Raw genomic sequence first — 26,239 nt, 5'->3', positions numbered from 1 at the left:
TGTCTGAGGATTTTGTTTGTTCAATTGCAATTCTTTGGAAATTACCAAAAATGCAGCAATGAAAATAGGCCCTGAAAGAAAGTAGAGGGGAAGACAGATGATAAAACACATGAGCTTATATCTACATATAATAACAGATTATTTTATAATTGTAGTGGAAATTCCTCAAATTCTCACTCTGAGAAACTGTTTGGATAAGCAAAATTAAATTCACACCTAATTTGTTTATGGTAAAATTTCAGAACATGAGGGAAAGTAAAATAATGTAACTTATTAGAGAAACATTATAGACTAGCTCTCAAAGAAGAAAACTAAATTGAGAGCAGATACAAAGGGTATCACTGAAGGGGATGAACATATTGTCAAACAGATCGTAAGGTTTTTTATTGTTGTTACTGTGTCTCCAGGGCTTCACCATTTCTGAGCTGACTTTTTCAGAGAAGGTGCGCAATACCAAAGCTTCAATGCAGTGGAGGTCAAGCTTGAATCTCACACCTGGAAAATCAGCACAGTACTGAAGGACTCTAGAATTTTATACAGAGTATATGCCACTGATAGGCACTAACCAAAAGTGTTGGTTGAATAATTTACTTAAAAACAATTTTTACAATAATTTACTTTAAAAAAAATTTTTTTTGATTTGCAGAGGAAGCAAATCAAGAACAAAAGTATAGATTTGGAAAGAAAATACTGTTAATCCCCCAATAAAGAAATTTAAAAAAAAAGAAAAGAAAAGAAAAAGAAAGAGAAGCTGTTAGAACTTATCAAATATAAATCTTGTTTAAAAAAATCAATACTAAACAAAACTAAGATACAAGTAAATAGCCAACAAATAATATGCAAATTAAAAATAAAGACACCATATTACATGATACCACCATGCTTCAGTACCTCCTGTGTATCCTATAGCACATACAATATCCCACATGTCAATTTCAATATATTGTGGGTTAAACATAAGACATGGACTTATCCATAGTCTCCTACTGCGTCATGTTACATAGGGCAGTACATTAGCCTTGATCAGTAGAACAATGTGCTTTGGGTTACAGCTATTTTTTGTTTGTTTGCTTGTTTGTTTTAATTTTTTGTCATCTTAGGACTTCGCTACTTACTGAAGGTTAATTTTTTCAGATAGAAAGAGCAAGACAGATAGGTGCTGGGAGGTGGGGGGCAGGCTTAACCCGGGCAAAGCATGGCACATGCAAAGCACATGGCAAAGCATCACACGCTCCAGGTCTACTGCTCTTTTTTTTTTTTTAATTGCCACCAGGGTTATCACTAGGTCTTAGGGCTGGTTCTACAAATCTACTTCTCCCAGTGATATTTTTTTTAATTTCTCTTTATTTCTTTTCATGTAACAGAAAAATTGAAGGGGTAGGGGAGATAGATAACTGAGTGAGTAGGACACCTGCAGACCTGTTTCATCTCTGGTGTGGTGTCCCCATGTGGCTGGGGAGCAGAGCTCAAACCTGGGTCTTTGGACCTGCTGTATCTTTAATTCAGTGATTTGACCAGATAAATATCTAGTTAGGATTAACATAGTTTTACAACCTGACTTTTGGCCTTTCAAAGAACAATGGTGGCTAACAGTTTGGGGAGGGGAGGGTGTGTGGTGCAGAATTTGATGGGGGGTGGGTTGACTGACATGATACCAAGTGTAGATGTGGACTTATAACTCTGACATATTCTAATTTTGTAAGATGGTATTAAATTGCTTATAAAAATGAAAAAAAATCATTTGGGTTTAAAATCTCTTTTTACTTGCAGGAAAGGTAGGAAAAAAATAGTGAAGAACTTCAGTGTTTTACTACCTACCTAATGTGATTACTTTCCAACGACTTAATTTCTCTCAAAAAAAAAATCATTCCTGAAGAACTATTTTAAAAAATATAGACCACAATATATTTCCTAGTTAAGTATAGTTTTTAAAAGGTCTGTATGTCATTAATACAGCAGAATTGAAAGTTAAATCCCTGTTAATTTATTTTTAAAAAGTACTTTCTTTTTCTAATACTAAACAACAGATTATTTGAAATTGATTCCATTACCAATATCTTCATTATTTATGGTGAGAAAAAATAATACAAACCATTGCAACTTAAGAGCCTCCCTCTCTCTCTCTCTCTCTCTCTCTCTCTCTGTGTGTGTGTGTGTGTGTGTGTGTGTGTGTGTGTGTGTGTCCCTATTACACTCTATCATAAATCTATCTTTGGTGAAGGGCCTGTGTGGTGGTGCACCTTGAGTGCACATGTTACAGTGCAAGGACTTAGGTTTCAGTCCCTGATCCCCACGTGCAGGGAGAAAGCTTTGCAAGTGGTGAAGCAGTGTTACAGGTGTCTCTCTGTTTCTCTCCCTCTCTATCACCCCTACCTTTCTGACTGTCTCTGTCCAATAAATAAAGATAATAAAAGAAGTTTAAAAAATCTATCTTTGGTGAATTACAGCACCTTGTCAGCTTCAACATGCTTCTGTATTTTTTTTATTTGGGGTGGGGGTAGTTAATGGCTTACAGTAAATACAGTTGTTGATCCATGTGAAAAATTTCTCAGGTTTCTGCAAAACACTCTCATTCCCAGCCTAGGTCCTCCTCCACCATCCTGCATTAGGACCTAATGGCCTCTTTCTCATCTTCCCCCAGAGTCTTTAACTTTATGCAAGACACCAGGCACCTGTATTTTTTAATATCTAATTTATTATTTAGACCACAGAGCAACAGAAAATATGTGAAGGGTGTATGAGGTATAATTTGCTACTTGTTGTAGGGATATGTATGCTAATTCCAATTACATGATACTTAAAAAGATGAAAGTAAAGACAACAATGCTTGAAAAATATCATCGTGAATACATGGTATGGAAGATTGATCACAGGGTTGATTGGTCATTCTTTTGGTTTAGTGCATGTTACCATGTTCAAGGACCTGGGTTCAGGTCTCTGGTCCCCCAACTGCACGGGGAAAGATTCACTAGTGGTGGAATAGTGCTGTAGCTATCTCTCCCTCCTCCTCTATCTCACCCTTCCATCTCAGATTCTTTTTGTCTCTATCCAATAAATCAATAAAGAAATACAATCTTTAGAAAAGGAAGACTGATCACATCCGTTCTGGCTAGCTCTGTTTGGACTGGTGTTATTCACCCTGCAAAAGATGGACATGATAAAATGCCAACTTTCGTGTGATGTTTACCTTGAAGAGGCAACTTGGAATAAGAATGGGTGGGGAGGGGAGAAGAGTGAACAGGTGCTCAACTGTATATGTAACTTTTAACGTTCTTTAAAAGGTGAAAGTGAAGTGTTAAACACTCATTATATGGGCTTTCATAATATTTTCTTAAATATATACCAATATGTGAAGTGAAATGGCATTCAGAATTTTAAGGAGAGCATGACTATTTATGCACCACAGTAAAGTTTCCAATAAGCCTAGATTTCTGGTAATGAGGCTGGTTAAAACCCAGATTCTTCAGTTGATCCTGCAGAGTGCTTCATATGCCTCAGAGCAATCCATAGCTGTGGGATTCAGACTGCGGGAGCCACAGATGGTGCCTGGTAATCTCCAAGAGGGACAGAATGAATCTGAGTGACTGATTCTGTTTGTTGAGCTATTGTAAAATTATTATCATTGTTTTCATCTGTATTTGATGAGTAAATTAATGAACTATTCTGTAAAAATGAGCTTTAATTTTCATTTGGGAAGTTGCCCTTAGAGTTAAAGCTGCCATAATTTAAAGTGTAAAATTTGATTGATCTATATTGTTTTCTTTTTAAAAAGACAAAAAAGTAAACAGTGTCGATAGCAACAGGAATAGCAGTACTAAAATAAATGGTTGTGTATCAAGTTCTCCTCACTGTTTCTACCCAACACTATTCATATGCTTCATAATAACTTGAAGAATTTGATGGTTGTATATATGTTTTATTTGTGTCTAGTATGACAGTTACTCTAATAATAGAAAATTTATTTTGCATATATAACTATTAGGCAGTGATATTTTGAAAGCCTTTTTATCACATAAACCAAATACTCGTTAAATATAATTTACTGTATCCTGTCTTAGTTCATTCTCTCCATCACAATTTCTCTTTGGTAACAAGCTAGGCAAACCTATCAATAATTCTCTGGGAAGTACATTCCGTTATTTTTGTCCACTAGAATTCGGATTTAGTGGCATAAGATAGTCACTATCATAATGAATCCTGGTGCCAACAAACAAACAAACAAACAAATAAAAAAGGTAGTTTATCTTTTTTTTTTTTTGCCTCCAGGGTTATTGCTGGGGCTCAGTGCTTGTACTATGAATCCACTGCTCCTGGAGCCTTTTTCCCCCCTTTTGTTGGCCTTGTTGTTTATCATTGTTGTTGTTACTGTTGTTGGATAGGACAGAGGAAAATGGAGAGAGGACGGGAAGACAGAGAAGGGGAGCGAAAGATAGACACCTATAGACCTGCTTCACCACTTGTGAAGCAACTCCCCTGCAGGTGGGGATCTAGGGGCTCGAACTGGGATTCTTGCACTGGTCCTTGTGCTTCATGCCATGTGCACTTAACCCACTGCACTGCTGCCCGGCCCTGAAGAGGTAGTTTATCTTTGTAGAGTTATTAACTTTCTCTATGAGAGTAGCTTAGAGGCCGAAGAAGTCGCTCTGATGGTGTTTAAACTTAGTTTTTAATGCTATTTTTACAATTATATTTGCATAAGAAATGAAAATCATGCATGTTCTCCACTAGTCATGAAATATACTTTGTGATTTTTGTAATAATATAAATTATTAGGGGATGGGTGGTGACCCACCTGGTTGAATGCACATGTTACAATACGCAAGGATCCAGGTTCAAGTCCCTGGTCCCCACCTTCAGGGGAAAAGCTGTGAGTGGTGCAGCAGGGCTGCAGGTGTCTCCCTGTCTCTTTCCCTCCCTATCTCCCCCTTCCCTCTCGATTTCTGGCTGTGTCTATTCAATAAATAAAGTTTAAACAAATTTGAAAAATAATGAAAATATTAATGAACACTTAACTGAGATGTTTTGTTCAAACCACTTCATTTGCATGAACATTTTTAATCTTCTTGACAATCTTGCAACACAGAAGCTGATGTTAACCTCAGGTTTAAAATGAGGGAATTCAGTCATCGGCAAGTCTCTCTAATTCCCCACAATACACAATATAACATGTGATAGATCTACTAATGTTTATCTTAATGAAATAGTACTGACTTTTGTTTTTTGATTTTTTTTTACAATCCTACTCTTTAGTGTTTAAGACTTTTATGTACATTATTCTTTTTAAAAGAAGTTAGCAAAACTTCGTGCGTTTAAGTTTTTCTACTAATGATAATTCCTTTGAATTATTTTATTCAGATATAATAGACATATAACTTTTTAAAAATAGTGATTTATAAGGTTATAATTTAATAGGAATGTATATTAATACCATTCCCACCACCAAAGGGCTCTGCACTACCTCTACACCCTTATATAGAAGCTGAAAAGTCTACTTTCACTCTCCATCCAGAGTTTTTTTACTTTGGTAAAATGTTCCAAACTCAGTCAAATTCTGCTTTGCTTTTCCGTGTCTGTTCTCAACTTCTGTTGATGAGTGGGATCATCCCATACTCATCTTTGTCTTTCTGACTTACCTAACTTAACACAATTCTCTCATTAACTTTCTGACATATACCTTTGTTAGTTTCAGTTGTACAACGTAATAATTTGTCTATACTGCAAGATTTATTCCTCAGAAAGTCGAATGCCCATCATTACACAGTTATAATTACTTTAAATATTCTTGTTTATTTTATTAATTTATTTATTTTTGAGAGAAAAATTGAGAGGGAGTGGAGAGACAGAGAAGGAGAGATACACCAGCTGGCCTGCTTCATCACTTGGGAAGCTTCCCCTGGGAGGTGGGAACAGGAGACTTGAACCAAGGCCCTTGGGCAATGTAATGTGAGCACTCCTCCCATCACCCAAACCCCCATAGCTAGAATATTAATGATAACTTTTAAGATCTACTCTCTTAGTTTACTTTCATATGTGAAATACTCTTATTAACTACAGTCACCGTTACTCTTTGGATTTTTACAGGGCATTCTACTTGGACAAATCAAATTCACCACCAAACTCTACATCCAAAGCTGCTTACATAGATAAGGTAAAAATATAGGATTACATTTACTGAAGTACATACATACATATATGCATGCCCTGTTAGTAGTTTTCCTGCTGTTCTTGAGCTTTGTGTAAATTAAAACACATGCCATCTCCATAATATGATACTTTAGGCTATTCATGAAGAACTGTAGCTATGGGGAATCGGGCTGTAGGGCAGCAGGTTAAGCGCAGGTGGCGCCAAGCGCAAGGACCGGCATAAGGATCCCAGTTAAAGCCCCTGGCTCCCCACCTGCAGGGGGTCACTTCACAAGCAGTGAAGCAGGTCTGCAGATATCTATCTTTCTCTCCCCCCTCTCCATTTCTCTTTGTCCTAGCCAACAACGATGACAACAATAATAATTACAACAATAAAACAAGGCCAACAAAAGAGAATAAATAAATAAGATTAAAAAAAGAATTGTAGCTATGAAATGCAACCTGTGTAAAAGGATTTCTCTGTACTAAATCCATTGAACTTTATGTTCATAATTTATTTGCAGCTTATGAGGCCTCTCAATGCTTTGGATGAACTCTATCGGCTGGTAGCCTCATTTATCAGATCCAAGCGCACAGCTGCTTGTGCAAACACAGCTTGCAGTGCCTCCGGAGTTGGACTGCTGTCAGTTTCCTCTGAGCTGTGCAATAGACTGGGAGCCTGTCACATCCTCATGTGCAACAGTGGTGTGCATCGGTAAGTGAACTGAACGTCGGCAGGTTCTTGTTTGCAGATTGGTTACATGAATCTGATGGAACGTATTCAGAGAACACAGATTTTGCAAATAAGAAAATTCTTGCATTTTTGTTCTTCCATTTTCAGTGATGATTCACACACATGAATGCAATTCCACATTTATATTACTGTAGCCCAGAGTTTTATCACTCATGTGTTTCTACTAAGGGATTTATAGCTGCATAACTAGATAGATAAGAGAGAAAAATATATAGACCAAGAGAGATGCAGAGAGAGAGGGAGATACCCTATAAGATCACTCCATCACCCTTGGATCTTTCTCCAGTGCCTTAGTGCTCCCATATGGTGTTGGGACTAAACCCCAGGGTCTCACCTTTACTTTATCAAGTGAGCTATTTTATGACACCAGCATATGCATATTTTAAGTAGAAAATTACATATTAATATTATCCACTATAGGAACTTACTTGGTAGGAAGGGCTTGTGTAAACTGTACATCTTTTCCCATGGCATTTAACAATCAACCCACTTTTAGTAGTGGATTAACTGATGCTCACTTGTAAATTATATGCTGCCTTGCAGTTACCACTGTCTTCCTATTCTTGGGAAATTATAGTCCTCCATCTCATATGTTATCCTTTCAAAAAATGTATGGAAAATATAGTCAGGTGGTTTTTCTAAGACATCCATTGTCTGTGTGGGACAAGCATAGTAGGGATATAAATTCATATGACTATATTCAATCAGAATATGAGTACGGAAGCCTAAGTCAATTCTTTCTTCATATTCACTTACTTCTATTCTGTCATCCTTCATTTTCTAAAAATTAGAAGGTGGAAATAATAAGACCAAATTTAGTCTTTGCTGTAATCCAAGTAAGTAGAGTTTTCATCAATAATTACACTGTCTTAGTACTAGGCCAATTTGATTTAATCAGATCTACTCACTATTTAATGCAAAATACTGCAGTTGGTGTTTGTGTAAAATCATAAAATAATGTCCTTGTTAGAGAGTTAAAACTTGAATGACAAGTAACATAACTAATATCACAGATTTTTTTTTTAAGTCACAAGCCTGTGTTATAAGAAAAGGTCAATGATCTAGGGAAGTTACAGCTAAAAGATAACACATAGGAGAAAAATAGATCTTTGAGATGGATAGATCTGGAACCTTTCCATATCGGAGATGATGTTTAAGTTGACTGCCCATGTCACGTCCTGACCTTAAAAGAAATGATAAAAGTATTTTGGTAAACTTTATTCTGACTTTCACTGTGGACTTTCTTCCTCTGTGAGAATCTGAGGATGAGGCTTCATGGTTAACTTTCAGTGTGGGTGTAGGTTGTGTGGGTTCCTCTCTAGCTCTCTGAATTATGATAAACTGAAGAACTCTTTTAGAAACAGTCTTTGCTGGTGCTTTGGTTGCTAATATCAATCAGCACAAATTTTACCCTGATAAAAAAAAAAACCTAGGCATACGCTACATTGAACATTAAAGGTAAGATTAACCCCCTATTTATTTCTGCATAACAGAAAAAATGCTATTTGGAATACTTTTATACTATTAACTTTAGAATCTGTCATGGGACATATGTATTTATACCTCAGTAAATATCTCTGACTTTTTCATCATCACTTCTGCTTGATACATAATACTTCAGCTAGTTGATAGCACCGTACTTATCACACTGTTCATTTATTGGTTTATTTCCCTCAGGAATAGTTGCTGTGTCAAGGGTTAAAACTTTCATTATTGTTTAGATTTTCTTCTTTTCGATAGCAAGGGAGTGTAGAAGAAACCACAACACTGAGCCTTCCTTCGGTATGGTGGGGGCTAGGCAACACAGTGTACTATTCAAGGGAGCTATTTCAGCCACCCTCCTTATTGTTTATGTCCTCAGAGGACTGTCTACGTGAAGAGCAAAGCCAGGATGCTGGGCAGGCGTGTGGCACTTTCACATTTTCCTTGCCTTCAAAGGGTATTTATGTGTCATGTTCCTAGAGGTACAGTGATATTTCAGCACTGCCTTAATTTACACCCTTGATAACAAACACAATCATCTGGCCCAGGTCCTTATGCACTGCAATGTGTGAGCCCAAGCAGGGGTGCTATTACTTAGCCTCTTGATTATCTTATATTTTAGCGGTCCTTTACTGCTAAGATTCCTGCTACGTTACATCCTTACACCGAATTCGGGTTTGTTGTTGTTGTTTTCAAATTGAATGTTTTTGAAATGTTGATTTAGTACTGTGGCTTTTAAAATTATTTTATGCCCCTGCCAGTTACTTGGAACAGGCAATCCAAAAGCATGCTATAGGGATTTCGAAATTTCTCTTATTTCAGACTGCAGCATCCTTCTGTTCTGTGCACCATTTTAGTTTGTTGTGATTCTTTTTTCCCACTCCTGCTTAATAGCCAACAGTTTTTCTTTAGCTAATAATAAATCAGTCTACTGCATGGTTCCACAAGATGGCTGGTGGTTTGAACTCAGTTCTTGCACTTCTAATTTACCTGTGATACCTTTGTTTCAAACACTTTAGAGAACTGTGTACCTAATTTACCTTTTATTCTCATGTTCTGATGTAAGAATAAGTGCTTTTGTTTCAGGAACTAAGGCCTTATATTTTTATTATTTTTTCAAGCCTTTTTTTAAATTTGTGATTAATAGTGGTGTACAGGGCTATTCATCACACCCTGTGCACCCCTCCCCTCCCAGCAATAACCATCATGCTTCTTACAAAACTTGAAAGACTATTATTTGTTTTTCTCTCTCTCTCCCTCTCTTTCTTTCCTACTCTCTCCCTCTCTTCCTTTCTTCCACCTGCATCAGTTCTCTAGGGTTCACATATTATTGAAACTATATGGTTGTTATATTTCATCTCTTTACTTAATTTTCTAAGCATAATAACATCAAGTTCCATCCAATTTGTCCCAAGGACACCTGTTCAGGTCTCCAGTGAGGATGTGAGCAGCATCACTACACAAGTAGAACCCTGCACAAGTGTGAGAGGGAAACAGTCTGTAGCAAGACTGGCTATTTTCATTATTAAAAAGGCATAATGATAGGGCTGGCAAGATAACACACCTGAGTAGTGCACCTGCTTTGTCATGCACACAGCCAGCTTCAAGCCCAGACCCCAAGCTTTTATGCTGTGGTGTCTTTCCCCGGCTCCCGGACTTGCTCTTTTTATCAGAAACAGTCAGCACGGAGTGATAAAGCCCTGACAGTGACAAAAATAGAATAAACATCCAAAATGGTGATGAGCATCAAGCTAGCCACCATCCATATATTCTAGTTTTAGGCTGCTTCTACTTTAATGTATTTTTAGATCTTAGCTTTAACATATATACAATTTTAGGAAATGAAAGCCTGCAAGTCACTAAATCAAAGGGGTCAATTTCCAAAATGCATGTATTGATTGATTATTTGGGAACTGTGACTTATTTTTTAATTTAAAATGGCTGGTGGTTGAATTCACAGTCACCCCTCTGAGAGCGCTTTACACCAGTAGAGGTTTGTAAAAGTATTCATGTGACCATAGTATAGCATCAAAAGTATGATTATAGGCATTTTTTAGAGAAGTGAAATTCAGGGGCTAAAATATAAAAACATCTAAAAAGAACTATACATTACCAATTTGGATCAAGTAGCAGTTTGGGTTTGAAATGTAAATAGTGTCCTGGCTTTCAGTTCATATAAACAAATTAGCATCTTTCCAGGTAGCTGTCAATAATTTAAGAATCACTTTTGTTAAAGGACTCTCTTTTAGCAAATGTTTTATTCTGCCATTACTGTGACATGAAAGGACAAACTGATAAATTGGTCCTGACTGAGGAATGCAGAATCTTATACAACTGGAGCATTCAAGGTAACCTGACTTGAGCCCTCAAATCCTAATAGAGCTGATGATAAAGTTAACATATTTCTGCTTTGTGCATCATAAGGGGAGTACATTTACGCTGGGGATTTCTGTATGTAGGTTAGATGTTAGCTACAGGACAGGAAAAAAAATTACCACAATTAATGTAGTAAAGCAAACGTAGGTTTTAGCTTTCAAATGTATTCATTTACTCTGCAAGGAAAAAATGATTTGAGAGAATCATTGGAAAGATTTGTGGAAATAGTTGAATTTTTAATTACTAGAAAAATAGCTAAACAGAACAAAAAATACAATATCTCTTAGCTTAATATGATCCCAGGATACTGGAAATTCCCAATTAAATGTTCTAAAGTTACACTCTACTCTTTCTAAGAGAAGCAGCAAAATGTTTTAATAATGAGGCTCTGGGGAAAGACGAAATGTACCCTACTCATGAGGTACTATTACTTAGCCAGATTCATAGAAGCAGAGACGAGAATGGTGATTACTGTGGGGGTTAATTACTGTAGGAAGATAGTGGGTAGGTGTTGGTGAAAGGGTGAAAACTAGATGACGAATAAGCTCTAGAGATCTGATGTACCATGTGACTAGATCTTAGTCTTAACTCTACTACATGGGTATATTTGCGTGTCCTCAGCTCATAGACACCACAACTTCAAAAAGGAGAATGAAGAAAACATATGTGGTAATTATCTTGATTGGGATGTGTATTTCACAAGGTGTATGGACATAAAACTACCAATATACATCATATATATATATATGTGTTGTCAGTTGTACCTCACTAAAAAATGGGAAGAAAGAGTTAATCCAGAATTTCAAATTTTACTAAATTATAAAAAGATCGAGGAAGTAGGTGGTAGCACGTTGGGTTAAGTGCACATAGTGCGAAGCACAAGGACTGGGGCAAGGATCCCAGTTCGAGACTCCGGCTCCCTGCTTTGTGTTCTCCTATTCTGTCCTTGTTTTTAAGTTCTAGCTGTAAATAAGATCATTTGTCTCATTTCACATAGTTCCTTCAAATTCCATCCAAGATGAGGCAAAAGAGATGAGTTTATCATGTTTAACAGTTGAGTAGCATTCCATTGTGTGTTTATCACTGCTTTCTTAGCTGATCATTAGTTGCTGGTCACTTGGGTTGCTTCCAAGTTTGGGCTGTTATGAATTGTGCTGCTATGAGCACAGGTAGATATCTTTGGAAAAATGTTTTCGTCTCCTTTGGATAAATCCCTAGGAGAGAAATTATTGTGCCATGGGGTAGGTATATTTCTAATGTTATGAGAAGTCTCCAGACTGTTTTTCCACAAGGATCTGATGAGTATGCATTCCCACCAGCAGTGTAGAAGGGTTTCTACTTTGCTACAGCCTTGCTGGCATTTGTTATTTCTGTCTTTTCTAATGTAAGACATTCTCATTGGTGTAAAATGGTATCTCACTGTCCTTATTTGCATTTCTCTGATAGTGTCTTTGAGCACTTTCTCATGTCTATTGACGTTCTGAATCTCTTCTTTGGTGAATATTCTGTGCATGTCTTCACCCCATTTTTAACGGGGTTGCTTATTTGCTAGTAAGTTTCATGAGCTTTTATTGCATATTGGTTATTAACCCTTGACGTGATGTATGTCATGTAAAGATCTCCATTTCTGTAGGATGTCTTTCTGTTTTGGTGATGGTTCCATTTGCTGTCCCTTAACAACTGAACATACTACACGATTGCCACAGGAACATGTATATTTCATGACTGTCATTTTTGCAGAGAGCAAGCACTCATTCAACACTAGGGACCACTGACCTCAGCAAGATGTGCAGACTTCCAGTAGCAGAAACCAAAGTCTTGGAGTTGAGGCAACTTGCTTGACAACTGGGAACCAGCAAGTCAGCTGCTTCCCCAAGCCCAAGGTTAAAGGCAAGGTCTGCTGGAATTGCGGGAGAGAAGCTAGGGACTCAGGCCAGGAGCACCAGTCCTTTGATTTCTGTACATGTAAAACAAGGGCTCATAGGATGGCAGAAAATATCACCTGGATAACACTTTTCCTTTGCCATGAATGTGACCCTGGTTGAGTCTAGCCCTCACCACACCGGAGGAAGTTTTGGTGCTATGGGGTTTTCTCTCTATCTAAAAAACAAAAAACAAACAAACCCTTAAATATGAATAGCTTCCATTGTGTTAAAGTTGGAAGGCTAGGTATCAATAAATTAAAGTTGTCTTTCTAAAACACAATACATAACTAGTATCTATATTTAAATTTAACATCTGTATTTATTATTTATTGGTAATGGTTAATACTTTATGAGCAAACTTATGTTATTAAAATTGCTAGTTAAATTAAATCTATACTTAATATTTAATACCTGTATTTATTATTTATTAATAACATTTAATACTTTATGGTCAACATTATGTTACTAAAATTACTAGTTATACTTAATACTTTATATGTACTTGCCAAATTCAGTTTTCTAATTTGAATGTATTATTAATGTTTATATACTTACATTACTAAATTTGTTTGCATTTAGTATTTTAATAATGATAACGTTACTAAATTTACTTCAATTTCATTTTAAAGAGTTCCTCTTAAAACTTTTAAATAAGGCTTGATTCTTGAAAACTTATATTAAAGAAATTGAAATTACATTTTTTCAAATATGCAAATTGATATTAACAGCAAAATACAATTAGAATCAAAATTTAAAACTCCTTCAGTAAGGAGTTACAGTGAATGATTTAATAAGTACTGTAATTATTATCATAGAACAAACATTTCCTATACTCTAGAGAAGAGAAAAGGAGTATTTTCCCCTATAATCAATATTTCTCTTCATGTGAACTTTAAGAATTTCCTCTTTTTTTACTTTATTTTTTGCTTTCATTCAACTCTTTAATTCATTTGGATATTTCCAACTAACACTGAGCAAGCCAAATATTTATTTATTTATTTATTTATTTATTTGGGTAGAGAAGCCAGAAATTGAGAGGGAAGGAGGAAATAGAGATGGAGAGAGACAGAGGCATCTATAACACTGCTTCACCACTTGTGAAGCTTTCGCCCTACAGGTGGGGGCTGGGGCTAAAGCCCAGGTACTTGCACATTGTAATATGTGTGCTCAACCAGGTGTGCCACCACCCAGCCCCCCAATTTTTTAAAATTCAGTGAGTGGAATTAAGACCCCCCCAACACCACACACACACACTTAATTTTTCTTTTTTGTTGTTGTTGACTATAAACCCCATCGATTTGATGGGATCTGGGGCCCATAATTAGCTTAGGAGCCTGTGTGACCTCTGCATCCCTCTAGATCTGAGCTCACGTTCCTAATACAGTTCTCTTCTTTCATTCACTCCAAAGCTAACCTTATCAAAGCAAGGACTGCAAAAGCAGACTAAAGGCAAGAGACTGGCATACTTTAACACTACCAGGCCATTTCACCAGCTGGGGCCCTAATCGGGGAATCCTGAGATTCCCAAACAGACTTGATAGGCCTAGAACTTGAATAAATCCCTCTCTCCATTGTTACTGGTCATTTCTATTAGAACTACACAATAGATCCCCTTGTGGGCTCCCATAGGACCTTGTCCTCAACATGGATCAACAATGGTAGAGAATGTTCTATCCTCCGAAGGGAGGATGGACAACATACTCTATGATACACCGGAGGAAGATGGGTCGATACTGGGGCAGTATGGGATGTTCTTACTCATAACCATTCACTGTTAATCTTAAACTGGCAATCGGTCTTTTGCCTTATTCAGGAAGAATGAGGAGGAGCAAGATTTAAATCTTAGCAGGAAATATTGAACAGAATACCTTTTATAGGATTTAAAGCCTGGACAATTTTTTTTCTAGGTGATGGAAATAGAGAAAAGTTGAGTGTAAAGGACTATATGTAAATACAATATTGAGGTGTATAATATCCTACTGCGTAATAAAGGTCACAGTAAAGAACTTGCCATTCCAAGCCTATAAAGTGAGAGAGAGTAGTGCTGAGATATAAAGCTGGTGGGATAGGCAGAGAATCAAGAATGGGAGAGCCTGCTTGATAGGTTGAGAACTTAAATTTACCTTCATGAGGTTTTCAGCCAAAGGAAAACATGATTAGGCATGTTTGTCTGCATATCTAGATATAGATAAATCTACCTACAGGGATTGAATTCACCTCAAGTCCACTGAGAACTAAACTGGTCCTTGTCCATATGCTCTACCAGTCACTTCCCCAGCCCAGTTTTCATTATATATATGGCATGAATGCCTGTGTGTGTGTGTGGGGGGGGGGGGGATGAGAAGGAAACCAAAGTACCTCTCCATCATCCAGGGAACTCATTTAGTGAAAATGTGCCATGAATCTGTCTGCTCAACATTGACAATCAAGTCATTGCCATCATTTTTTCAAAAGGTAAAAAAGAAGGTTTATGTGTATGTGTTGTTGAAGATGAGAAAGAAAGTCATGTGTTCCTCAAATCACTCTAAACCCCACAGCCTTATGGATGGATTTTAAATACTCAGGGCTGCCAGATGGAATGACAAACAGGTTACAAAATCTGGCCCTCACCATTATCTTCAGGTGACATGTCTTCAGATGACTCTGTAAGGGTGATTTTTTTCCCCAGTGGCATGTGGGTAGGCCCCAAATTCTTCATAGATTTTTTTTTTATTTATAAAAAAGAAACATTGACAAAACCATAGGATAAGAGTGGCACAACTCCACACAGTTCCCACCACCAGAACTCCGTATCCCTTAACTTGGATCAACAACGGTAGAGAATGTTCCATCCTCCAAAAGGAAGATGGACAACATACTCTATGCTACGCCTGAGAAAGATGGGTTGATATTGGGGCAGCTTGGAATGTTCCTACTCATGACCACAGAATGTGAGCTCAGATCTACAGAGATGCAGAGGTCACATAGGCTTCTAAGCTGAATATGAGCCCCAGACCAAATCAAATCAATGGGGTTTACAGTCATCAATATTTATACCCCTTCTTCATACATTTTTTTTTTATCCACTTGTTCTGTTACAATTTCCATCAGTGGAACAGAGTGACACCTTCCTGTTCTGTTACACTAGTGTTGTCCTTGGTGCTGTTCTGGTGAAGTTAGTGTTGAGCACACAAACTCAGGCATGGAAATTGTTCTTACCTCTATTGCTAAAACTGCTGTGTACCTGTAGAATACTATTATTAGTGTAAGGTAGACCTAGGGTAAGCTGGCTTGTAATTATAAACGAGTCTTGAAAAATGTTTAAATTTTTTAAGTTATGATGTCCAGAGCATAGGTGCAAAGAGATGGGAATATAACATTTGTATTGAAGAGCTAGAGGTGATGGGCATAGGAACCCACCCTATTCATTAACTTTCAAGAAATAAAAGAAGAAATGACATTTTAGTGAAGGAGCCCAGACTGACACATTTAAGATACAGAGAACCTGAGTCAAACCTGGTAGATGCAATAAGCAAGTTCCCATTATAGACACACATGTTTCATATTTGTACACCTTTTTACCATCACAAATAGCTCATCAAGTGCCTAAGTGTCCATTACCCACCCCAAAAGGTTGGCAGTGCCTCTTGCTACCCGTAGCAGTGAGACCACGTCAAGTGAAAACACACTTAAATGTGCTTTAGTAGAAAGGAGTGAGGGATGTGAAATGTTTTGCTGGCAATTGATTTTCAAGTCCGGGTTTAAAGGTAAATGCTGAGAACTTTCAGAGAATGTATTGAATGTTGCAATAGAAAGTTCCATTATCTTTAATGAGAATTTCATGGCTAATTCCCTGTTCATTGCTGAAAACGTGCCGCTTAAACTCAATTGCTTTTTTGCTTGAAGATATATGGTGTAAATGGAATACTCAATTCAGCTCTGCCTCTGCTGCCTGGATCTCTTTCCAGCTGTTCCCCATCACTTCTGCATTCTGTTCAGTTATTTTCCAGTGCCTCTCTCTGCCTACAACCTCCACTCTCTTTTTAGATTCTAGTTCAGTTCTTCTTCTGAAGCTTAAATTAAGAAGTTTAGGAACTGACTTTTGGATTAAAGCAACTGATAGAGTGGCATACAGATTTTCCTAAAGGGTTAGTGCAACTATTTACTTTTGGCTATTAACTTATTTATTGCATCTGAAAGGACAGAAGTTGAGAGAAAGGAAGGGGAGATAGAGAGAAAGGGAGACATCTGCAGCATTAACTGCTTATGAAACTTCCATCCTTACAGATTGAGAGTGGGGGATTGAACTCGGTCTTTGCACGTGATAATGTGTGCATTCAAACAGGTGTTCCACTTGGCCCAAGTTTAACTATTTAGTGTTTTATTATTCTCTGTGTGTGCATGTGTGTGTGTGTGTGTGTGTGTGTGTGTGTGTGTGTAAGTGTGAGAGAGAGATAAGTGAATTCTTTTTCCAGTGAGTAGTCTGCCTGCCTTTGCACATATAAAATGATTTGTGTTTCATTGAGATAAATGACTTCTCAGTTATAAAAATGTAAGATGTAGGTGTGGGGTTTTTTGAAATCGCCACCATTTCTAGCAATTGTCTTAACCTTTGCATTAATTGCAAATGCATTGCTTATAGGGATATAAGTGGGGAAACTCAGTAAGTCAGCAGTGAGCCTTTCCATGCCAATTTTACAGGGGCCTTGGCCATATTGAACCACAGCAGCCATGTTCGGATTGATCAGTACTTAACACAGTGTTGGCCCTCTGGTGTGTAATTCCCCTTCAGTGTAAAGTAATAAAAAAAGAGCAGAGAAAGTGTCACCGTGCTGCATTAAACAAGTAGGTTCTTCAGTCAGGTGTTTCTTTTTAGTTGTCAGTAGACTTCTCGAAATGCTGTTCTGTATTCAGCAGTTAAAAGTAATTAGAAGTCAGAATAAATGAAATCACTGCAGGAATGAACATGCTTTACACATAACGGTGCCTTTTATATAGAAAAATGCAAATGTATGCTAGAGGAGGAACACAATCCCACTTCAATTTATTTTTAGTACTTGATTGCTTTACAATCGATATAGTTGCTTAGCATGATTCAAATCTAGTTCCTTTTTAATCATGAACACATTTTAGTATTCAGAGTAAAGTGCTTTGGGCTAGCTAAATTAATCTTCCTAAAAACAATGTATTTAAAGTAGACATACTGAGTAGAAAAGATGATTGTTGAATTATGAATGTAGGGAACTGAAATTTCTTTAAATGTAGCAATATATGTAACGTGACTTGGGCATAAGAAAAAAAGGTCCTGGATTCTGAATCAGAAAACTGGTTTACATACTGAGTAGAAAATATGATTGTTGAATTATGAATGTAGGGAACTGAAATTTCTTTAAATGTAGCAATATATGTAACGTGATGGGTGTAAGAAAAAAAGGTCCTGGATTCTGAATTAGAAAACTGGTTTTGCATGCTGTTGGTGCTTTGCTGTGTGGGGTGATCGTTTCACCTGGACTCTCGGAGACTTATTGGTGAGATAAAACCACGGTACCTTTCTGACAGAGGCAGAGTGAGGATTAAGTGAGAAGTATTTGCAAACATCATCTATAGGACCTCAGCGTAATGAACATCAATTTGTTTGTTTTCAGTCTAATTGTGTGTTTCTGATAGTGTTTTACACATAATGGTGCATTTAATACAGAAAGTAGTTTCTGATAGTGAAACTGATTGTTTTATTTGCATATTCCTTATATAAAAAGACTTTCATGCCTAAGGCTCTGAGGTCCTTGGTTCAGTGCCTGGCTCCATTACAGATCAAAACTGAGCTCTAGAAATTCAAAATAATTAGATGACAATGGGTATTTATTCACTGAAGAGAAAGTATTCTGATTTATGTATGAGCCAGTGCTTTGTGGCATATACTGTGCCACACCAAACTATGTAAAAGATAAGAGGGACCTGCCTTCAGAGTAATGTGAGGTCTAGATAAGGGACTCATGCTGTGAAGCAACACAGTCACACTATGTAGTGCCAGTTATTTTGACAATGACAATTGGGAAAAGGGAGTAAAAGAATTGGGTTTTTGAGGGAAGAGATTCAAAGGAGTAGATAAAGTATTCTTAAACTACAGTATAAAGTAAGAATATGTCAGATATCATGAACAGCCTGAAAAAAGTATGTTAAGGTTTTATATATATTCTTTTGAACCTAGAGAATTTTGTTAAGTAATACATGGATAATTTTGATGACAGAACAACTGATAATATAATTAGTAATAGTGAAAATATTATGATATGTAACTTCCATGTACTAGTAAAACTCATAAAGTTACTTGGTAGATGCATTATAGGACCCATGGCTAAATTCAAAGAAAGACACATGCAAGACATTGGTCTTGAGAGCAAAGTTATTCATTATTTATAGCTTATAAAGAAATCCATGACTTTTTTTTCTAGTAGTTGTATCTACAATGCTGTTTTTTGTTACTATGTTCAGTGACAGTGTTAGCTTGTTCAGTTAGTTGGTCTCTTAACTCAGCTATTTCAACTATTGGCTCTCTATAATTACTTTGAGATAGCTTGTGTATTCTTTCAGCATCTCATTTTTTATTTCTCCATTTCTTATTTTTTCCTATCTTTTTCCTTTATTGGGGAGATTAATGCTATACATTCAAAAATAAAATACAGTAGTATATACATGTATAACATTTCTCAGTTTTCCACATAGTAATTTAACCCACTCTAGGTCCTCCTCTGCCATCACGTTCCAGGACCTGAACCCTCCCCCCACACACACACACACCTTCAATCCAGAGTCTTTTATTTTGGTGTAATACACCAAACCCAGTCCAGGTTCTGCTTTGCGTTTTCTTATTTTTCAACTTTTTTTTTAGTGATTTAATAATGATCAACAAGATTGTGGGATAAGAGGGATACAATTCCATGTAATTCCCACCACTAGAATGCCATATCCCATCCCTTCTACTGGAAGATTTCCTATTCTTTATCCCTCTGGGAGTATGGACCAAAGATCTCTGTGAGTTGCAGGAGGTGGGAAGTCCAATTTTTGTAATTGCTTCTCTGCTCCTTGATAGGTCGATCCATATCCACAGTCTGTTTCTGTCTTTCCCTAGTAGGGTAGGGCTCTAGAATTTCCCTATTTCTGATAATATTTAGAAAAATTATTGCACAATAAACTTTTATAAATTAGGTAACCTCTACATCTTATTTCTTTTAATTTTTTTTCTTGTGTAAGTTTTAATGGAGAAGCTTTAAGTAATCTATTTCCTGTAGATGTGTTTTTATTTTTTTAATTTTTTTATTTATAAAAGAGAAGCATTGACAAAACCATAGGATAAGAGGGGTATAACTCCACACAATTCGCACCACCAGATCTCCATATCCCCTTCCCTCTCCTGATAGCTTTCCTATTCTTTATCCCTCTGGGAGTATGGACCCAACCCAAGTTCATTGTGGGATGCAGAAGGTGGAAGGTCTGACTTCTGTAATTGCTTCCCCACTGAACATGGGCATTGACAGGTCAATCCATACTCCTAGCTTGCCTCTCTCTTTCCATAGTAAGGTGGGGCTCTGGGGAAGCAGAATTCCAGGACACATTGTTGGGGTTATCTGTCCAGGGAATTCTGGTCGGCATCATGCTAGCATCTGGAACCTGGTGGCTAAAAAGAGAGTTATCATACAAAGCCAAACAAATTGTTAGCCAATCATGAACCTAAAGGCTGGAATAGTGCAGATCAAGAGTTGGGGGGGGGGGGTCTTCCATTTTGTAGATAGCTAGTAAGCATATTTTAGTTATATTCTAAAGGGCCTGTGTCTGTACTAGTTTTTTTCTTTTTTTTTTTTTCCCATGAGCCTGAAATCTAATATGCAGGTGGATCCAAGTTATTGTCTGGGGAGATAAAGTCATGGATGGAAAAAGGACCAGAAAGCCGGATCTGGGAAGAGAGTAGCTCCCTAATATGGGTAAGGGGTATAAATATTGTTGACTGTAAGCCCCATCAATTTGATGTGATCTGAGGCCCATATTCAGCTTAGGAGCCTATGTGACCTCTGCATCCCTGTAGATCTGAGCTCACATTCTGTGGTCATGAGTAAAAACATTCCAAGCTGCCCTAATATCGACCCATCTTCCACAGGTGTAGCAGAGTATGTTGTCCATCTTCCCTTCTGAGGATGGAAATTTCTCTACAGTTGTTGACTGAAGTTGAGGGCAAGGTCCTATGGGGGACCCACAAAGGGGTCTATTTTGTTGTTCCTGATAGAGATGACTGGTAACACAGGAGAGAGGGATGGATTAATTCGAGGTCTAGGCCCATCATGTCTGTTTGGGAATCTCAGGACTCCCCTTTAAGGGCCTCAGCTGATGGTGTGGCCTGATAGGGACTAAAGAGTCATAGTTAAAGTATGCCAGTCTCTTGCCCTTATTCAGCTTTTGCAGTCCTTGCTTTACTAAGGTTAGCTTTGGAGTGAGTGATAGAACTATAATAGGAAGTAGGTGAGGAGGGTATCTAAGTCTAATTAGACACCATTTCATTAGAAACTTTATGATTCAAAATGTGTCCCAATATTTTGGTGATTTAAGTAGATCCTTAAAGGGTCCTATCTAAGGCTGATATTTCCAGAATGTGTGCCTTAAACACCCTCCCCAGACACAAATGGTGTTAGACTTTGAGTCTTGTTTTCCATATTACGTATTTCTCTGAAAGAAAAATTATTCTCGTTATTCCACCTTACCATTGTTTGTTTGTTGGTTGGTTTGTTTATTACCAGACTGTTTCTCAACTCTGGTTTATGGTGGTGCAAGGGGATTGAACTTGAGCATTTGAAGCCTCAGGCATGAACATCTTTTTACTTAGCCATTATGTTCTTCTGTCCCTTATTTTGCTCTGGCATTAAATGAACATACTTGGGGGTGGGGTAGAGTGACTGCACTGCTGTTCCTGTAGCCAAGGCTCGAGCCCTGTACCACCTGTGGGTGCTGTTACTGTAGAGGGGGTTGCAGTGCTGTGTGATTTGGTGTCTGCCCCTTTCTTAGTTTCTCTTGATCTGAATGGGAAAAGTGACCCAGTGTAGTGAACTTGTGCATGTGCAAGGCCCCGGTTTGAATTGTAAATAAATAAGCAGAATCAGCCAAGTGCTTCTATTATATTATCATAGCACAAAATAGTTTTTTAAAAAATCATGCTGAAGTGTTTTGAATTTGCAACATTTATCCCTGAATTCAGGGCCTCCAGTGGGTTTTGTTTTTATGAATGGGCTTTAACTAGAATTGTATATGTAATGGTATTGAGTCTAGCAAAAGATTTTTGTAGTGTTTAATCTCATCATTGCAAAGAATATGGGGGGTAGATTACATTTTCTATGTTTAATTACTTTGTTAAATATTCTCTTTTAATTAACTAATTAATTTTTTTCATCTCCAAGTCTTTAGCAACTTGGGCTGATTTTTTTTAAACTATAATGATCATGACAGGGATGGGAAGAGAGAGAGAGAGAGAGAAAGAGAGAGACTGAGAGACCACAGAGGGTTTGGTTGGTGGCATATGTTACATTGCATAAGGACTAGGGTTCAAGCCCCCAGTCCTCACCTACAAGGGAGAAAAGGGAGAAGTTTCATCAGTGGTGAAGCAGTCTTGTAGGTCTCTTTTTTTTCTATCTGTATCTCCTGCTTCACTCTCAAATTCTCTACCTCTATAGAAAAGGGAGGCAGAGGAAGGGATTTGTCTGCTAGGAGAGGTAGACTCATCATGCAGGCATTGGGCCCAAATAATAAAACCTTGTGGCAAGGAGAGAAAGAGAAAAAGATAGGGAGAAGGAGGGGGAAGGGAAGAGAGGAGGGAGGGAGGGGGAGAGGGGGAGGAAGAGGTATGGGGAGGGAGGGGGAGGGGGTAGAGAAGGCAAGGGGAGAGGGGGAGGAGGGATCACAGCACTGAAGCTTCTTTCAATGTAGTGAGATCAGGCTCATGCATGGTGTGGCACACATGACACAATAGTTCACCATCCAAGTGATTTATTTTGTTAGCCTTTGTTAAGTATTTTCACAGCAACTTTACATGATGTTAATTTATGCCAACTTCCTTGACTAAAAGCTCAGAAAATTTTTCATTACTTTTTTAAAATTAATTAATTTATTGTTGTTTAACATTGTTGTGGTTATTGATGTCATTGTTGTTGGATAGGACAGAGAGAAATGGAGAGAGCAGGGGGAGAGAAAGACAGACACCTGCAGACCTGCTTCACTGCTTCTGAAGCGACTCCCCTGCAGATGGGGAGCCAGGGGCTCAAACCGGGATCCTTGCACAGGTCCTTGTGCTTTGTGCTACATGTGCTTAACCCGCTGCACCATCGCCTGACTCCTTATTTTTCATTACTTTTTTGTGCTTTATTTGATGTGTCAGTTTATAAATAGAATCTGAATGACCCCCAAAATAAAAATAATATGGTAGTAAAAATGTTTGGCTTTCTACCAAAAGTTAGCTATATAAAGATTAATTACCAAGCTGAACCACACAGTTTCTGACAGTGAGCATTTTAATAGTTCACAAAAAAATTCCTTTGTAAAAAAAAAAAATTCCAAGCTAGAAACTCATTGTTTCCCAATGCAGTTTCAATGCATCATCCTTATAGCCCCAAAGGAGTGGTGCATCTCCTCAGGTGCTCAGTGAAAGGCATTTCAACCCATGGGAGATTGGCTTTCTTGTTCAGTATGCTTAGAATCAACATTAATTGAGGCAGTACATCCTTGTAGGTTTAACAAATGATTAGAGTAATGCTGATGTTTTCGCCTGTGATCATGGTAAATGATTGAGTTGAGACTGTTATCTAATTTATTATAGGAATGCCTTGAATGTACATGTGTGGGTAAAAACAGAATTTTACTGTGCTAGGCCTATGTTCTGTTCCCAGGACCACATAAAATGGCAGAAGAGCACTCCAGTCAATTGCTCTTTCCTTTTCTCTTTCTCAGGACACCACTTATAGATGCAGAAATTAATATTCACAAATGTTATGTACCTTTTCTTTTTTAAAAAAAATATTAATTTTATTTATTTATTCCCTTTTGTTGCCCTTGTTGTTTTATTGTTGTTGTCGTTGTTGGATAGGACAGAGAGAAATGGAGAGAGGAGGGGAAGACAGAGAGGAGGAGAGAAAGATAGACACCTGCAGACCTGCTTCACCGCCTGTGAAGCGAACTCCCCTGCTGGTGGAGAGCCGGGTTCGAACCGGGATCCTTATGCCGGTCCTTGTGCTTTATGCCGGTCCTTGTGCTTTGCGCCACCTGTGCTTAACCCGCTGCGCTACAGCCCAACTCCCTTATGTACCTTTTCTAAGGCTTCACAAAAAAGGCTGAAATCTGAACCCAGCACCACATAAAGTTTGTTATCAATTAAGCGACACAGCACTGACATTAGAAACAGTGCGTGCTACTTGAATCCTTTTTTTATTATTATTTATTTACTCTCTTTTGTTGCCCTTGTTTTTTATTGTTGTAGATATTATTGTTGTTAGTGAGGTCGTCATTGTTGGATAAGACAGAGAGAAATGGAGAGAGGAGGGGAAGACAGAGAGGGAGAGAGAAAGACAGACACCTGCAGACCTGCTTCACCACCTGTGAAGCGACTCCCCTGCAGTTGGGGAGCCAGGGGCTGGAACCAGGATCCTTAAGCCCCTCCTTGTGCTTTGTGGCCAACTGCACTTTAAGCTTCTGCGCTACTGCATGACTCCCTTGAATCCTTTTTTAAGATGCTTTTTTTTTCTTCTACTTTTTCTGTGTGAATAGAAAGACCATAACACACCTCAGCTCTGGACTGTGCAGTACTGTGGTTCAAAACCTGGGGCTTGATGTGTGCAAATCTTGCTTTTGATAGAGACAGAGAGAAATTGAGAGAGCAAGGTAAGATAGAAAGGAAGTGCGAGAGACACACCTGCAGCACTGCTTTATCACTCTGCTGGTGCAGATGACCATAATGTTTGTATTCAGCCCAACTGATGGTAGGAATTTAGGCTGCTTCCATATCTTGGCTCATGTGGACAAGGCAAATATAAACGTAAAGGTGCATATGTCCATTTGAATTAGTGTCTTAAAGTCCTTGGGATATGTGCGTAGGGGTGGTATTGGTGGATCATAAACTACTTTCATTTTTTTGTATTTATTTATTTATTCCCTTTTGTTGCCCTTGTTGTTTTATTGCTGTAGTTATTATTATTGTTGTTGTTACTGATGTCATTGTTGTTGGTTAGGACAGAGAGAAATGGAGAGAGGAGGGGAAGACAGAGAGGGGTAGAGAAAGACACCTGCAGACCTGCTTCACTGCCTGTGAAGCGACTCCCCCGCAGTGGGGAGCCGGGGGCTCCAACCGGGATCCTTCTGCCGGTCCTTGCGCAACTACTTTCATTTTTTTATCTAGAGATGCTCAGTACTGGTTCCCATAGTGGCTGCAGCAGTTTGCAGCCCTACGGACAGTATGGTATAGTTTCTCTTTCTCCATATCCTAACCAAGATTGGTCACATTTTGTTTTGTGGACTTTCTTTTTTATTATTATTATTTTTTATTTTATATGATTTTCTTTTTAAAATTCTTTTTAATATTTATTTTCCCTTTTGTTGCCCTTGTTGTTTTATTGTTGTAGTTATTATTGTTCTTGATGTCATTGTTGTTGGATAGGACAGGGAGAAATGGAGAAAGGAGGGGAAGACAGAGAGGGGGAGAGAAAGATAGACACCTGCAGACCTGCTTCACCGCTTGTGAGGGGACTCCGCTGCAGATGGGGAGCCAGAGGCTTGAACTGGGATCCTAACGCTGGTCCTTGCGCTTTGAGCCACGTGCGCTTAACTAACCACTGTACTACCGCCCAACTCCCTAAGACTTTCACAAGGTTCTTTAGCATATGAATTATAATGTTTGGAGTAATAGTCCACAATACCTCCTATCTCAGTGTATTCCCAACCTTGTTTTTCTTCCTCTACATACATACTTCCAGTCCTAGGTACGCCCACCCCCACCCCCCAAGTATGGGCTTACAACTTTACAATATTGAGCTCTGCCCCTTGTGGTTGGTTTGTTTTATCAGAGCACTACTCAGCTCTGATTTATGGCAGTGTTGGGAGGACTGAACCTGTGCCTACGCTCTGAGCCTCAGGCAAGAGAGTCTCTTTGCATAACCATTATGCTATCACCCTTGCCTTCACCTTCTTGTTAACATCCGGTAACTTTGTATAATGGATTCTGTTCAAACGTGAGGATAGTAGAATGACCTAACTGAACAGAATGGGGTTGTGAATCCCATACATAGTTTCAAGTAACCCTAAAAGTACCCCTGATTGCATTCTAATTAGTTTCAGAAATAACTGTGGTCAATTGAGCATGTAGACCATGACAAATGGAGACTAGGATATAAAAAAACAGCAGTTGTAACCATATGCAGTTAAAATAGCCTGCCTTTGTAAATCTTTGAAAGCATGTGACTATGTGAACAGGTTGTTTGATAATCTTGTGAGAAACTAAAACAACCTTTTTTAAAATCTTTACAGAGAATGTATTTTGTGTCAGTGTCTAATGCTGCTTATAGTGTACTTTCATAGA

General features: G+C 38.0%; 1 protein-coding gene across 3 annotated transcripts in view; it reads left to right on the top strand.

Annotated features, from left to right (window-relative positions):
* PREX2 (phosphatidylinositol-3,4,5-trisphosphate dependent Rac exchange factor 2) overlaps positions 1-26,239 on the top strand; it is a 300,270-nt gene that overhangs the window by 251,593 nt on the left and 22,438 nt on the right. For all 3 annotated transcript variants that reach the window (XM_060200550.1, XM_007527146.3, XM_060200558.1), the window contains exons 36-37: positions 6,082-6,148; positions 6,648-6,838. In XM_060200550.1, the coding sequence (XP_060056533.1) occupies positions 6,082-6,148; positions 6,648-6,838 (258 nt within the window). The remainder of the gene's footprint in view (positions 1-6,081; positions 6,149-6,647; positions 6,839-26,239) is intronic.

This window comes from Erinaceus europaeus, chromosome 1 (assembly GCF_950295315.1).
Source record: "Erinaceus europaeus chromosome 1, mEriEur2.1, whole genome shotgun sequence".
Classification (NCBI taxonomy): domain Eukaryota; kingdom Metazoa; phylum Chordata; class Mammalia; order Eulipotyphla; family Erinaceidae; genus Erinaceus; species Erinaceus europaeus.
Note: the sequence above shows the minus strand (reverse complement) of the source record. Positions and strands in the feature narration are given on the sequence as shown.